Source organism: Benincasa hispida, chromosome 11 (genome assembly GCF_009727055.1).
Source record: "Benincasa hispida cultivar B227 chromosome 11, ASM972705v1, whole genome shotgun sequence".
NCBI lineage: Eukaryota > Viridiplantae > Streptophyta > Magnoliopsida > Cucurbitales > Cucurbitaceae > Benincasa > Benincasa hispida.
The window spans coordinates 2,022,854-2,039,777 of record NC_052359.1 but is presented as its reverse complement, the minus strand read 5'-3'; the positions used below and the strand labels follow the sequence as shown (position 1 = coordinate 2,039,777).

The 16,924-nt window shown below is 29.2% G+C and overlaps 2 protein-coding genes across 2 annotated transcripts; both read left to right on the top strand.

Moving 5' to 3' along the window:
* Positions 1-3,323: 3,323 nt before the first annotated feature.
* On the top strand, positions 3,324-5,603 carry LOC120091749. Its single transcript, XM_039049865.1, has 2 exons — positions 3,324-3,713; positions 5,365-5,603. Exons 1-2 carry the CDS (start codon positions 3,419-3,421, stop codon positions 5,379-5,381), a joined length of 312 nt encoding a protein of 103 aa, XP_038905793.1. The 5' UTR covers positions 3,324-3,418; the 3' UTR covers positions 5,382-5,603.
* A 4,478-nt stretch (positions 5,604-10,081) lies between these two features.
* On the top strand, positions 10,082-13,475 carry LOC120089831. The gene is made up of 5 exons (XM_039047236.1): positions 10,082-10,745; positions 11,429-11,527; positions 11,716-11,760; positions 12,564-12,701; positions 13,066-13,475. The coding sequence occupies exons 1-5, from the start codon at positions 10,353-10,355 to the stop codon at positions 13,420-13,422; spliced, it is 1,032 nt and encodes a 343-aa protein (XP_038903164.1). The 5' UTR covers positions 10,082-10,352; the 3' UTR covers positions 13,423-13,475.
* Positions 13,476-16,924: the final 3,449 nt, after the last annotated feature.

Below are 16,924 nucleotides of genomic sequence, written 5' to 3'. Positions count from 1 at the left end.
GTTATAGGACTTATATACTATCAACTTTGAAATTAGAATTCTGATTTCCTGACTCCATATATTGTTAAAAAGATTTATTTAAATAATCTATACAGACGAGAATATATCAAATTATTTGTTTTCTTATACATGTTTATTTCTTCCACTCATTTGTATTCTTCATTCTATTAGAGGTGGTCTCTCTACAAAGAAAAAAAAAAACTCTTACTAGAGATTTATGAGTACTTTAAAAATTCATAAATTTAATTAAATACAACATTAAAAGTTGTCGTATTTGTCACACACACATATATAATCGTCAAAGTGAACTTCGTTGCAGTAATTACATGATCTTCCATAAATGAGAGGTTCAATCCTCTATCTTCATTGTGATAGACTCATAAATTTTATAAAAGGGATTGGAAGGCAGATTTATACTGGACTAGCTAGTGATTTTGATATTATACCAATTATATATATATATATATATAAAGAGCATTATATATTTACATTATATAAAGAGCATAAAGTCGAGGGAGGATTCGAGCCTCTAGACGCATACCAAATCCATCCCTACGTCCTCACAATCGTTGTACTAAAAAAAAAGTACACTATAATCTTGAAAAATTGTACGTTTATATCAGAAAATAACTTCTTTTTTTCTTATTCTTGTTTGTTCGTTTTTTTTATTACATTTTGTCAAGTACGTTATGATTTAAAATTATAAAGAGTTATACATTAGAAAATTGTACGTTTACTTTATATAATGACTTATTCTTCTTTTTCTTGTTTGTTTTTTATATACCTTCTATCAGTAGGTTATAATTTAAAGTTATAAACACTTGGACCTAAGAAAATCTGTACAATTATTGCAGAAAATAATTCTTCTTGTTTGTTTGTTTGTTTTCTTAATTTTTATTTTACATGCATAACTTTCTACCAGTCATTCAAGAAAAAGAAAGAAAGAAAAAAAAACTATTAAGTTATTTTATCACATTTGTGATTTTAGTGTGTATATAAATATGTAATGGATAAACCATGAATAATAAGTATATATTGGGATAAACTTTTCAATTAAATATTTTACTGAAAAATAATCTGCCCATGAAATATGGGAATTGAATAAAGTCATGGATCTTCAACAATTCCAGACCAAAGGTGAAGTCCAAAATTTCAATTATCTAGTCATTTATGACTTGAATATATCGAAAGTTTTGGTGAAATTATAATTTTGATCTTTTAGTCCAAAATTTAAATAGATAATTACAATTCCTAACATTTTTAGGATTAATATTTACGTATATAACAATATTTTTAAATAATTATAAATATAACAAATAAATTAGTAATAGATTTTATTGTTGATAAATTTATGTTAGTGATAGACTTCTATCAATGGCACATCGATAGACTCCAAGAATTAAATCTAAATTTTACTATATCTGCAAATTCTTTTACAATGTGTTATATATGTTAATACTTTGGGTTTGATTATTATATTTACAACTATCCCAATTTGAAACATATCTAATAGATCAATAAATTAGTAATTAAACAAACAAAAGTAATAGAATACTTCAAGGACTTATAGTTACTTTTAAAATTTTAAGAACCTATTACACATAACATTAACAATCCACAAATTTTTTAGACACAACTTTAAAAGTTTATAGACCAAATTATCATCTAACATAAATATTTCAACATCAAAAGAAAAATCATGGGATTAGAAGAACCAATTTCTAAATATTTATGACAAAGGGTATATAGGGAGGGAAGAGCGGATTACGTTCTTTTTTTTTTTTTTTAATTCGACAACAAATTGAAGGAGACTATTTAAACTTCTGACCTTCAAGTCAAGTTCGGGTGTCTTAACTAGTAAAAATATATTTGGATAAAGAAAATGAATTAAGAATTTTTTTAAAAAGTTTAAAAATCTACTAAATATATTATAAGATTAAAAAAATTTGTTACCTAATTGAACCTTAAATTTTCGATACGAAAAGAGAGAATTGTGTGTCTTGAACCATAGTCTAGAAAGAAGAGTCCAGTTTTCCAAAATTTTCATGGTCAATCAATGGGTAGTAATTAAAATGACACCCGCAAAATATGAAAATTTGACAATTATGGCCAACAAAATAGAGGGGTCGGCGCCCCAACGAGGGACCCAATCATGAGAATGTATTGAAAAAATGAAAAGGTTTGTTGGTTTCCGTACAACACTAGTTATGATTTAGAATTTTAGGTCCACAATAATGGAACATGTGGTATTCAATTCCAAGTTGGTATACTCCTAATTAAGTCCAAACCCTTTTCATTCCTAATTTCAAGCCATCAATGGAAAAAGGAAAAGAAAATCTTTTTATTTAATAAAAATATCGCACTAAAAAAATTTATGTTTCTAGAAATACGACTATCATTGAATTAAAAAAATTTAGTATCATACATACACCAAGTTTTTCATATACAATCAGCTAAAAGGTAATACATATTTTTAGTGTTTCTACTTTTTAGTCTCTTCTGTTGTCTATGTTTTAAACTGTAACCTCGATTCATGCTAGATACTTTTAATGTTTTAAGTTTTATTTTTATCGCTTATTTATTTATTTCATATTTTAAGTATTCAATTTCTTCTTCCTATCAAATGGGTAGTGGATGACAGTTATGCTTGAACTTGGATAATTTTTTATAAGAATAGAGAACATCCTAGGTCATGTATATCGGAAAAAAAAAATATCTCCTACACTCTCCTAACAAACTAAGTGTAGGGGGAGGTGGTAATGGAATAAGTTTGTTATGTAATGTAATTCAAAACTCATGTTTGGATTGAGCGTTTTGGGCTTTGTAATACCAAACTCATTATATTCCCATAGTTTTCAACCAAATCTTCTTTTTCACCGTTTTCAAACTTCATAATCTCATTTTCATTTTGCCATTGACTCTCCACTCATTCCAACACCAATGTGATTCTCAGTAATCTTTTACATTCCAACCTTCCAAACAGTTCCTACATCTTTTTCTTCTTTTGAGAGTTTAATTTTTTAGCGTACAAACAATCAGGATTTTATAAGAGATCTTAGATGTATGGTTGTATCTTTGGAGTCGAATATAATAACACAATAAATGAAGGGCCTCAATCCATTAAATTAAGAGATATTCTAGTCCTTTATTCAAGTTTTGTTTTAATTGTTATTGAAACTAAACTTAAAATTAAACAAGGACTAAAATGTAAATAAAAAACATATAATTTTTTTTTAATCTTTTAGTGGCTTGACTCGACTTGAAAATGAGGTGCACATTACAACTTCAAAGTCAATTTCTCCGCCAATAAAGAATTGCAAGACCCGCCGCACGCGCACTATAAATAATTAACCACACGGGGAAGCTAAGGCCAAAGACCAAAGGGCCAATTGTTTGAGTGAGGATTTTTATCAAACAGATGGCGAGCATTAGAGTGGGGCGTTGGGAGTTGGTGGTGGCAATGGTGGCGGTGATGGCGGTGGCAGTAGGGNCGGAATGTAAGGCGGAGAGAGATATGGCGGTGAAGGAGTGTCTGGCGGTGGTGTTCGGGAGGAATCCGTCGCAGGCGTGCTGCGAGAGGGCGAGAGTGAGCCATACACAGTGTATTTGCCCGGCTGTTACGCCTAAGCTAATGACGTATGTGGATCCTAATCGCGCCATTCGCCTTATCGAAAGCTGCGGCCGTAAAGTCCCTCGCCATTTCAAATGTGGAAGTAATTAACCTCTCTCTCTCTTTCTCTATAACTTTGAATTTTCATTATTGATTTTGAGTTCCAAAAGGGATTTTGTTCATTTGTTCTTCAATCTTTGTATATTTATTTTATAAACTACTTTTTTTTTTTTTTTGAAGTTGGTTGGTTTTGAAAAAGATTGGTAAATGATGAAATTATAGGTATTACTTTAAAAAAATGTCTATTAAAAAGATTTTTGAAAGTTTTTTTTTTACCTAAAATTTCAAAGGATGTATATTTCAAATAGTTTTAAAATGTTTATGTATAGAAAAAGATAATATTACATCTTTTGAAATAAGGAAGATATGTCAAAATAAATATACTTTAGTGGTATATGAGTACCCCTATCGGACTAAAAAGTAATTATAATGAAAATAAAAATATTTTTAAAAAACTTAACTGTAGTCTAGATGGCTTGTTTTTGTGCAAAATTTGTCATGTGACGTGAAGATAAAGTTTAAGAGTATTTTTTAATATAATTTAACATTTAAAAATAATTGATATACTTTTTACTATAAAATTTAAATATTTTTAAATATTTTTTTATATTTAAAAAGACTAATATTATAGAAATAATTAAATAATATGTCAATGATTGATTTTTTTTCTTTTTAATTTTGTATGTTGCAGATTTGTGAATTTAAAAAAACAATATGTTAAGATTTTATTAAATAACAAATTAAAAATTCAATAACCTATTGTACAACAACTTTGGAAAAATAAAATAAAATATTTTTCTTCCATAAAACATTTTTAATAGAGTAACAACCATTATTTTATGTTGTTTTCAAATAAAGTAAAATGAGCTAACTTATTTACAAATATAACAAAATTTTATTATTTATGTCAATTGCAATTTATGATCGACGGTGATATTTTGTTATACTTTAAAATATTTTCAGTAGTTTTAGTATTTAAAATAATTATTTTATTTTTAATTATAAAAAAACCTTTTTAAAGAGATTATAAAATACCTAAGGTTGCTTAATAATTCATAATAGTTGAAAGATATGTTTATATGTTTTAATATTTCAATATCATCTTTTTTCAAACCTCATATCTCAAGGTGCTCACTTTAGGGTACATTTTTGTAGTTATTGAAATGTGTATATATTTGTTATGTGTATGTTTCTTTTTTTTTTTTTTTTTTTTTTTTTTTTTTTTTTGGGGATATGAGCTTTGAAAAAAATTCATCATATTGAAATATTAAAACAACTAAGCATATCTTTCAACTATTATGAATCATTAAAGCAACATTGGGCATTTTATAATCTCTTTAAAAAGATATTTTATAATAAATAAAAAAAATAGTTGTATTTATTTTAGAAAAAATCTATATTTAAATTAGGTAAAATTTCAACTTGCCCATGAAATATGCAAAAATTTGGCTGAAATTAATTGTATCATATTACAAATATAAATTACATAATATGATTTAATGTTATAATCCCTGTTGGGTTTAAACAAAGTTCAACTGATCAATTTATTATTTATTTATATTAATAAAACGAACATGTTCAAATCAATTGAAAATACTTAAAATAATTAATCTTTTACTTATTTATTTAATTTTCGATAAAATGCATACGAAACTTTATTATCTAAATGTGTGAAATTAATGTTTTTAATGCAGGTTTTACCACTCCATGAAAGTTATCATTAAGATTATCCAAGCAAACCTCAAGAGAAAAGAGAAATATGATAGAGAGAAAATGAGTGATGTGTGTATGTTTTTTTTTCCCATGTTTAATATTAATTAATATGCACTACTTTTAATTATGACCTTACTTTTAATAATAAATAATGTTAGTTAATCTTAATGTATTCAAGTTTTTCTTTTATATGAGTGAAGTTTTGAGGTTGGAATAAAAATGTGTTGTTATTATTTATTTATTTGATTATGCATTATTATTTCTACTTTATTTTTCCAAGTTGCAAATATGGGATGTATTGAAAAAAAAAATGAGAAAACAGTGCTAATTATTGAGTTATATTTTTATTTTTTTAAAGTAAACTTTCATGAAGAGAAATAGGGTAGATATCTGAAATGTTCTCTGTTGCAGTATGTAATTATTAATTTCATATCTGATTTTTTTAACAGAAGTTTATAGGATTGTTTTTAAATATAAAAAACAAATCAATTTATTTATAAATATGACGAAATGTCACTTGTTTATCAGTGATGTCTGATACGGATATATGTCTATGAATATCTATTTAAAAATAGATATTACATTTTGTTATATTTGAAAATATTTTCAACAGTTTTGTTATTTAAAATAATTAACCTAAATTTAATAATATACTCTAATTTGGAAGTCATAAATTTGAGATTTTCTCCTTTCTCATTATAATAGGATATTCTAAAGATATATGTTTCATGTACTCGATTTCTTTAGGTGTATGCTGAAGAAAATTAAAAATAAACTTTTAAGAAACAATTTGAAGAAAAAAGAAAAAGATATCAACTTGTATTAATTAAAATATGGAACTGTTATGAGTAAGTTAATTTACAACTTAAATTTAGGATTCCATTTTAAAACCTATAATATGTAATTCTCATATGTATATGAGACTACTTTAAAATGCAAGAAGAAACATTAGAGAGAAATACCAGAATCAAACACGATATTAATGATTTTCATTAAGTTGAGTATTTAAAAAAGTGTTATACTTTAATTCTTTCATTTCTTCTACTAATTTAAAACTAATTAATGTGACAATTTTTCTTGAAACTTTGAGTAAGATTTTCGGAGAATGAATCATTGAATAGATAAGCAAAGCTCGAAGAACAATTTTCACAAATAATTTAAAGTAAAGTATTAAACTCAACTATAAATTTTTTATTTCATCAAATTGGACCATAAATTTAAATAATTGTTAAAAAAATTTATCCTAATTCAATTTCTATCAATTTGCCTATTAATTTTGTCAATGTGAACATAATTCAACTGACATGAACTTGTAATATCAATCTTGAGATATGCGATTCAATTCTTTGCCCCACAATGTTGTTCAAAAAAGGAAAAACAGAATGCCCGATGAATCAAAAGTTGTCGAAGCTTTTGATCCGACCAAATAACATTCATAATCCGTAGTATTAATGACAGGTTGATCCATATAGGGCTAGTCAATTTATCGCTTAAAGTACTTATTGTTAAGTAATCATAGGGGTTTTGATTGCTTTAATTGTAAAAGAAAACATTTGTAAAAGGTGCACAGAATTAAATTTTGATCTAGTTTAAATTTTAACTGAAACAAAATGTTCAGCAAGGATTATATTGAGGTTATTCCTAATTTACTACTCAATCATCGATTAATCACACAAATTACTTGTAATCTTATTTGTGTAAGCTTAGTCTATTGCATTTAGAAAAGCTAAATGAATGTCCTACTAATCAAATTGACTTTTGTGTCTAGATGAAAAGCAATTAGCATTAAGATCTAATGTTATTGTTAAGAAGAACAAAATAATTCAGAATTGTCTAATTAAATGCTCTATGATTCTCACCTTGGTTAGTTAAATAAATGCTAATGGTTTGAAATTGTCAAATCAATTTTACCACCCTAACTTAATTATTTGCCACTTAGCGATCTAGGAACCTTACAGTTACATATTAAGTGTAGATCTATGGCGATTAACTAGACATGCTTGGCTAATCTGTCAGATAATCCCAAACATATTCACTCATAAGAAATAGAACAAGATGTGAAATCCTTAAACTATATAATTACAAGATAAAATTGTTCATAACCTCGTAAGTTTGCAAATCAAGAATTAAACCTCAAATTCCGGAACTAGATATTTGTACCTTAGCCTAGATACATGCTTGAAATCACCCAATAATAATCAATTAAGGTCTCACTTGAATAGGAAAGGAGAAATACAAAGGAGAGAAAAAAAAAGGAGAGAATTTTGTGTGAATTTTGTGGTTCATTGTGTAGTGATTAGGGTTTCTTTTTAAATTATCGTGATGACACTTTGGCGTAGTGCTAGCACTGTGGCACTGTCGAGCATGCATCCTATTCGTCTGTCGTCGCAGCACTGCAATGCTCTTTCAAATTTAGAAATTAGTGTTGAGGAGTTTTGGCGACGTGGCAAGTGTCGAGCATCACCATGACGTCAAACCATTTTTCTCTATTTTGCTCTTCTTATCCCAATTGGCGCGCTAAGTCTCCAAATAAGCACGTTTTAATCTGGAATGTGTGCTAAATGCTAGTTCTACTTAAATTATGCTCGATACTTGCATCAGAAAATAAACACGTAAAATACAAGAACGATTTCGAATTAAGTGGAGCGTGATAGCACATTTTCAGTACTATCAACGCCTACAAATTTTCAATTAAAAAAATGTAAGAACCATCATAAACACATTAATTTCATCAAATTAAAGTATTGCACAAAGAGATATTGACAATTTCACAAATTAACCAAAATAATTGTCAAAATTCAGAAATTTAAAAAATACCATTTTTCTTTAAAATTGTATCAGTTGCATATGATATATTTTATAGTGAATGCATTAGAGAAAATACTTTTAGTGACATTTGGGACGAGAATGTATCTAAATTTGAGGTAATATTAGATGGCATCGCGACGCTAAGGAGCAACGTCGCGACACTGAAGGAATTTGTGCCCTTGGGTTTTGTCGCCCGTGCATCCTGTTCGGTTTGTTGTTGCAACGCAACAACGCTTTTTCATTTTTAGAGTACTTGCTCTCGGGTTTCGACGATGTGGTAAGCACCAAGCATCACCACGATGCCAACCCATTTTTGCTCCATTTTGCTCTTATTATCTCCCTTGGCTCTCTAAGTCTCCAAATTAGCACGTTCTAATTCTCCCTAAATTGTGCTCGATACCTTTATCAGAAAATAAACACATAAAATAAAAAAATAATTCCAAATTAAGCGGGGTGAGATAACACATTTTTAATGCTATCAATGCCTACTAATTTTCAATTAAAAAATCTGAAAAACCTTCTTAAACTCAATAATTTCATCAAATTGAAGTTTTGCACAAAAAGACATTGACCATTACACAAATTAACCAAAATAATTGTCAAAATTCAGAAATTAAAAAAAAAAAAACTCTAATGTCTTTTTTCTTTAAAATTGTATCGGTTGCATATCTAGATATATTTTATAACAAATGCACCGGAGAAAATATTTTTTTAGTGACATTGGGTGAGCACGTATCTAATTTTGAGGCAAATTTTGGTGAAAAAGTTTAGGAGGTAGTTAAGGTGAGGAAATAAGATGAGATGAGTTGAAATATGAATTCAACTCATTGTTTGGGAGGCCTATATCATGTCCACCAAGCACACATCACATCAATACCTTGTTGCTCAACTCTGGCAACCACCTCTGATGGTCAACTCTGATGACCATCTCCAATGGTCAACTCCAGCGACCATCTCCGACAGCTAACTCGGGCAACCACCACATGTGGCCACTCCACTAACTCCGACAATTATTATTTTAAATTATGACTATCACAAATTTGAGTTTTGTTGACACACAATTTTTTTTTGTTTGGTTTACGCTCGTGACATAAGACCGTTAATAAAATCTTAATTTAAAACTTAAAAATAACTATTACTTTAGATAAAACATTAAAAAAAAAATCAATAAATATTTATATTTAAGTTGGGACACAAAATTGTCAATAAAAAAATCTTTGTGGACACAAAAGTGCTTAAGTTCCATTAAAGCTTTGAATTTTCAATTTTTTCATTAGTTCATAGTATTTTGTAGTTGTTCTTTTATTGTAATTTGACATTAATAAAATCATTTTTATCACGTAAGAAATCAAACAAATGTTTTTATTTTAAAAAGTTTTTATCACAAGTATTAAAATAAAAATGATTTAAGTAGAAACATCATATGAACACATTTGTAAAATGATTACTTAAATTATATATAAAAAATTGAAATGCATCATCCAAAAATAACCCTAAAGTCCATCCCTCAAAACTTCCAAAAATATATGTGTTAATACAATATATAATTTATTAAAAATATATATATATATATAATTATTGAATAAATAAATTTTCAAACAAAATAAATCATCATAAAAATTTATTATTCAATAATTATATATATAATTTTTAATAAATTATATATTGTACTAACACATATATATTTTTAATAAATTATATATTGCACTAACACATATGAACTCCACGGACGGCATACAAACTCCAGATGTATGAAATCAACACGGTGCGTCAACAGTATTAATATAACTTCACGGATTTATAGTTAAAATTGATTTTAAAAATTCATAATATTAATTTTTAATTATCCATCACAATACGGCGTCGTTCGTCCTGCATTGCAATCCAGCTCCACTTCATGGTAGTCGTTGACTATGATCTCTTCCATTTTGCTCTTTTGCTAACGCTCCGCCCTGATTTCAATGTCGTAACCCATCAATAACACTCGCAGAAAATTCGAAAATAAAAAATTCGACTATGACATGTTCGAAATACGAGCAAAACCCTCCTAAATTTCCACGGTCAACGCTCGTCTAGCCGGTCCCTGCCCTCTAATTCGAGTCTCTCTGATCGAATCACCGGAATTAGCATCTGGGTTCGGCAATTCGTCGCCATTTCTCAAATGGGTCGTAAGCCAAATGACCAAGAATCCTCTCGTTCGACTCTTCTGATCTTAATTTTTGTCAGTCTGGTCTCCTGCGCCGCCGTGTATACGTTTCTCCCTCTTTTGCTCAGATTCAATGGTGGCGATCCTTCGAAACTTGAATCGTTCACAGTGATTAGAGATGGGGATGGCGGAAATTTGGAAGGAAGGGAAGAGAAATGTTGCAGGGGAATCGAGAATTTGGAGCTTTGGGGACCGGCTGTGAAGTGGGGTTCTGAATTTAAGTTCAATTCCTCCGAGCTATGTTGTAAGGCTTGTAAAGCTATGTGTAGTGGGAATGATGGGCCTTGCTTGTGTGATACTTGGGTGTATTGTGGAAATCGAGAGGAATGTGGTCCTAAATATGGTGAAGTGAGTTCAATTAATGTTTAGTTTTTTACTTTTTTCCCATTATAATCATTGCTTTAATCTGCTTCTTTTTTTCAGTTTACTCTCTAATATGTGTTTACTTAGTTTAGTTAGATCATTTTCAAATGGTGTTTATCCTAGAAAAAATTCATTTGTATATTCACAAGATCTTAATCTATGAAGTTGTTCTGTTGAGTATGAAAGAAGGCACTTCTGTTCTTCCTTCAGCCAATGTGTGTGTGAGAGAGAGAGAGAGAGATTCTGGTTCTGGTCATTATGGATGCAATTTCTGTAGCTTTTGTTATCTACTGATTGTGTAATATGGACTTGAATCCAAGTTTTATGCTCTATTTGTGTAGTTGAGCCAGTTGAATTCATTTGTGATTTATAATATGTGTTTACTTGGTTTAGTTAGATAATTTCAAATGGTTTGTCCTATAAAAAACCCATTTGTACAATAACATGATCTTAATCTCTGAAGTTGTTCTGTTGAGTCTGAAAGAAGGCACTTCTGTTTTTCCTTCAGCCAATGAGTGGGAGAGAGGTTTTGGTTCTGGTCACTATGAGAGCAATTTCTGTAGCTTTTCTTATCTTATGATTGTGTAATATGGATTGAATCTAAGTGATATGCTTTGTTTGTGTAGTTGAACCAGTTGAATTCATGTGTGATTTATCTTTTTTGGCAGTGCTGGCTGAAGAAACAGAAGGATACGTTGGCTCCTGATCGACAGGAAGGAGGGACGACAAGTATTTGGACTTCTGGGATTATCTTTGGAAGAGGAGAGGTATAGAATGTCTATGTTTGTTTTAGCAATGAATTAGATAGTTTTGAATGTTCCATTCCAAATTTTGTAGACTTTTCATGAAGAAAGTGACCATTTTGTGTGATTGGCCACTCTTTAGATATAACCTTGTTTGCGTTATCTTCAGCTTATCTAGTCTACTGACGGGTCTCCAATGTTTTGTTTCCTAGGGAATCATTGCGCTGGAAACAGATTATGGCACCCTTCATATCAAGGTAGTTTCCCTTGCTTGTAGGTGCTCTTAATTCCTAGTTCTCTGAATTCTAGAGTTGCCTTTTCCATTCCATTAAACTTCTCTCACCTTTCCAAACTCTCAAAACCTGTGTTTCGTTATTTGTTCTAATGTTTCTTATTCAGGTATTTTTCTTCTGCTTATATTCTCATCCTACGTTTCAAGTTTTATTTGTTTTTTACTTGACCGAACTGTTAAATATCTGAAATGTCTTTCACTAATAGCGGCTACAAGATCTTATCTACAGAACTCTTTAAATTACATAGCAAGCTACTGAATTGAAAATGTAGTGACGTTCAAAGAAATGGTCCAAGATCGAGGTTGATGAATGTTATGGTTTTGTCCATTCTGAAATAGATATTCTTATGGGTAGTCTTTCTATCTAAATTCTTACATACCATGGTCTCTAATTGATAATTGCAAAAATTAGCACATAACAGTTTAATGTGTTTCAATTCTTCTATTGCTGTTCTGGCATTGTTCGTATGTATATTAATTTACCATTCAAGCCTTGTGCCATGAAACTTTAAATTTAATTTCAAGTTCTCAGAGGATTTGTTGTTCACAATATTTGCGTTCTAAATTAGGCGTTTATGTTATACTCTCTCTTCGAAATCTGATAGTGTTTAGAACAACTATACTTAGAGAAAATTCCCCAACTACATACATAATTTGGGGGCGGGGGTGACTTTTTAATGCATCTCCATAATGTGAAATTTTCCCTCTTCCACTCTTGCACGACTATTCTTAATCTTAGTGTTTGTGATGTATTCGGAATTTATGCAGCTCTTCCCTGACTGTGCTCCCCATTCAGTTGCATACATTCTCGAGTTATTGGGATTACGACATTGTGCTGGTTGTCACTTCTACCGTGCAGAGGGTAGAGGGCAATCTTGGGACTTGAAAGGAAACCACATCGAAAATGTAAGAATTCGTTTCCTTTGGTTTCCTTAGCAGACTTCAGTATCCCAACCGGGAACTGAATGATAACTTAGTGCATTAAATGAGTTCTGTCGTTGTAATCCATTTTCATGTCCATCATATTTCATAACTTGGGTGTTAGTATTGGTCAATTATGTTTTAGGTCATACTGCTTATGGGAGAAATGTAAAGGTATCAAACAACTTTTTGGGTCAGGAACATGAAAACATGATTCAGTTATTAATCAATTGGATTAAAATATTAATAAAGTCTTAATTTGATCTGGCTGTTAGGGCATACTTTTAGAGGATTTAGAAGGTGCTTTTAGACTTTTTCGTATCTTATTCAAATTTCTTTGAACTACCAGGCTCCTTTAGGTCCTCCTTTTGCACTTGTTCAAGGAACACTTGAATCTCAAGGTATTCAATTTAAGAAGATTCCCGCTGAAGTTTGCCCATACATAAAGCGCGGTTCGGTAGCGTGGGTTGGTTCTGGACCAGAATTCTTCATAAGTCTTGCAAACCACCAAGAATGGAACAAAGTGTATACTGTGTTCGGTTCAGTTCTCCCAGAAGACATGGAAATTGCAGAGAAAATTGCCCGACTACCTACCAAGCCCGACGTTTGGAACAACTTCAATGTCTCCGTGTTACAAAAACCCGTCTCGTTGCGGTTGAATAGAATGAAGAAGAGTCATGGAGATCTCAACGTGAAATCAGATTGATACTTTTACTGCGTCAGTTTTTTTTTTTTTTTTTTTTTTTTTTTTTTTTTTTTTTTTTTTTTTTTACATAATGTTATTGAGTTTCTTCAAGTTTCCTCTCTTTTTTTTCAGCTGTTTCACTCATATATTCTATTTTGAACAGTTTTTATTATACCTCATAAAACTATCATAGTTTTATACTCATAAGAAAAAGAAAAGAAAATCATTTCTAGATTTGGCTGCTGAAGAGAAGAAACAAGGCTGAGTGCAGAAGCAGAATTAGAATCCCTTTCCACCTCCAATCTTCTTCAATGTCTGAAAATTCACTTATAAAATTGATTTTCAGATTTTTTTTTTCTCTTTATAGCAGATATTTATAATGATCTCAAGGCTTTGTTTGTGTTGGAAGCTGCTGAAGATTAGAGATGATCGTCCTGCAAGATGTAAATTCTGCTAGCTGAGATGGGTATTGTTATTAAAAAAAAACTAAACTTTCTTGGATAGTAGAGTTCATTTAAGAAACCCTTTTTAAGTTCAAATTTTGCTGCTTTGTTTCCACTTGTTCAAATTTGTTATATGACTGGCCATGAAAACAGTGGCATAGCATCATGTATCTGGGTTTTATTTATTTGAAGATTGCTCAGAAAACAGTTCTCTGACCTTTTGTTTTTGTTTTCAAACTATGTTCGGTTGATTTGTAAATTGCGTATTTGAAATCACTGTTCACTAGTTTATGATTTTAATAGAAAGGATAACTTTATTGATCCAAAAAAGGTTCTTTGAAGTTTGACACTATATCTCTTCAATGTATTGAGGATGTTCTCATGGACTCGAAGATTGCTTTGGTGAGTGACATGAACAAGAACAAGCATTGTTATTTTTCTTCTTGTTGAAAATTTCCCATTTGCTCCCTCAAGTCTAAAATTTTTCTATAATCTTTTGATGGACGAAAAGCCGGAAAGAAAAGCAAAATCGCTACAATAAAGAGATTTCAAATCAGGATGAAAGTATTCGAGTCGCAGCAAACTCAAACCCGAAAAACCATCTCTAACAAAAGAATGTAGATTCCATTCTCTTGGATCATACTAAAAAGACATCGATTGGTTGGAACAAAAGCAAGAGACTGGAAATATCAACCACATCCAAAAGAGGATCCAAATCTCATTAAGTTTTTAAGTCATATTGAACTAAGCTCACGTTTGCGGAAAAAAAATATAAATGATGAATTATGAACAATCACAAATTTATAGTATCTATTTTTAAGAAATCTAAGTAGATAATTTTTTTATTATTTTTTTTAAAGAATTTGACTACAATTTGAATCTTTCTACTTAAAAAATAATAATAAAAGCAAAATTGTTATTAAAATTTAAACATAACTTTGATATTTTCAAAGATAATGATAAAATTACATGTTATTGAAATTGAGATTTAACTAAATTTTGATTTATATAACTAAGGAATTTTCTTTTTCTTTTTCGTTTTATTCTAATTCAACAAAGGCGCCACCTTAATTAATATGTTAAGGTTGTCACATCTATAATTATTGATTTTTTAAAAAATTTTAATCTATATATTTTTAATAAATTTTGAATTTAGTTTTCAAAATTAATTTTCCTTGAAATTAGTTAAAAAATAATAATAATTTTTGTGTAAGAAAATAAGATTAAAAATATGTCTTCAAAAGGAAAATTTTCATGGATAGAAAAAAAATGTCAAACTATTTACAGAAATAGTGTAAAAAAAAATGATAGACACCGATAGATTTCTATCTGCATCTATTAATGATAGACTTCTATCAGTTTCTATCACTTTTAGATATTGATAAATTTCTATTAGTCTCTATCAAAGAAGATTAAAATTTGTTATTTTGAGTAAATAATTTCCCTTATTTTTCTATTTTTGAAAATCTCCCTGCTAAAATTTATTGGATCAATATGGAAACCTAGAGGGTGTGAATAGGGTTTAATTAATTTTTTTTTTAAATTAACCCAATTAAACTAATTAATACACTTTTTTTATAAATAATAAGAAAAATTCAATTTATGCAACAAATAAGATACAAAAATGTGATAATTTAATTCTATCAAATTTTAGCAAATAAATAATAACAAACTAAAACATACAATAAATTGCTTAAATTAATTGCAAAAATAAAAAAGAAAGAGTTAGAGAAGAAGACACTGTAATTTTTATAGTGGTTCGGTCAAACTCGACATACTCCACTCTCCAAGCGCCTCTTGGGAATTTGAATAAAATCTTTCCGACCCTTTCCACGGATTAGAGCTCAACCGTTACACCACCGCTCCTTTTATGGGTTCAAGAGCAAATCTAATCCTTTCCACGGTTTAGGATCAAACCGTTATAAATGTTGGAATTTTTGAAGAACACAATACAACTCTCACTAGAGTGGATTTACAAGTTTAAGCATCAAAAAGTTTGTCCTCACAATACAATAAGACTCTCTCGAGAATAAGATGAAAAGAAAAAAAAAAAGATGGGAACTTAGAGAGAGCAACAATAGAACTTTTGAATTTTGGAGAATTATAAAATGTAAAATTTGTTTGTTTAAAATTTGGAGAGGAAGATGGTTTATATAGAGATGGAAAATTTTTTAGAAACCATAATTAATTTGGACCATTGGATTTTGGAAAAGAAAAATCAATGGTGGAGATTTTAAACTAAATTAATTGTTAGATACAAACAAAATATAATATTAAATTTCTTTTCTTTTGAAATTCATTTTCTTTTTAAAATTAATCCAAAAAATAAAAAATAAAAAAAAACATACCATGTGTCAAAAACTAGTCGTTAGACACAAACATATAATATTAAATTTATTTTCTTTTTAAATTCATTCTCTTTAAAGTCAATCCAAAAATTAAAAAAATATCATATATAAAAAAACTAGCCATTAGACACAAACATAAAATAATATTAAATTTATTTTCCTTTTAAAGTTCTTTTTAATTTCAATTTTTTTTTTATTTTAAGTCAATCTAAAAATCAAAAGTCCATCATATGTTAATCTCTTAATGATCCACCATTCAACCAATATACGGCCATATGTTTACATATAAATAGTCTGGTTATGTCACGTCATCCATCACGATATTTTCTCTATAGACTTGTTTTGGTCATATCGTCTTCGTTTTAGCTCCGATTTGAGTGATTCAAGAGGTGTTGGAATCGTTGTTTCGAGCTCTACGCTATGGACATATTACAACACTAAGATTTTCAGTAATTAAAAATTGAGTTTGTTATCATCAAAATATTGATTAATTAATTAATTAAAATTAATTAATTTGAGATTAAGAGGCAAAAAGCCAACAATCTCCACCTTTTTTATGATGAAAAACCATTCAAGAAAAATAGCTTGAAATACATGTAAATCATATGTAGCACATCAACATATCACCATAAAGATCATTCTTGAAATTCACTCAAAAAAATAAATTCTCTCACTAATTAATACAATCAAAATCATAATAAATTTATAGCATATTTTTCTTAAACTTCTCCC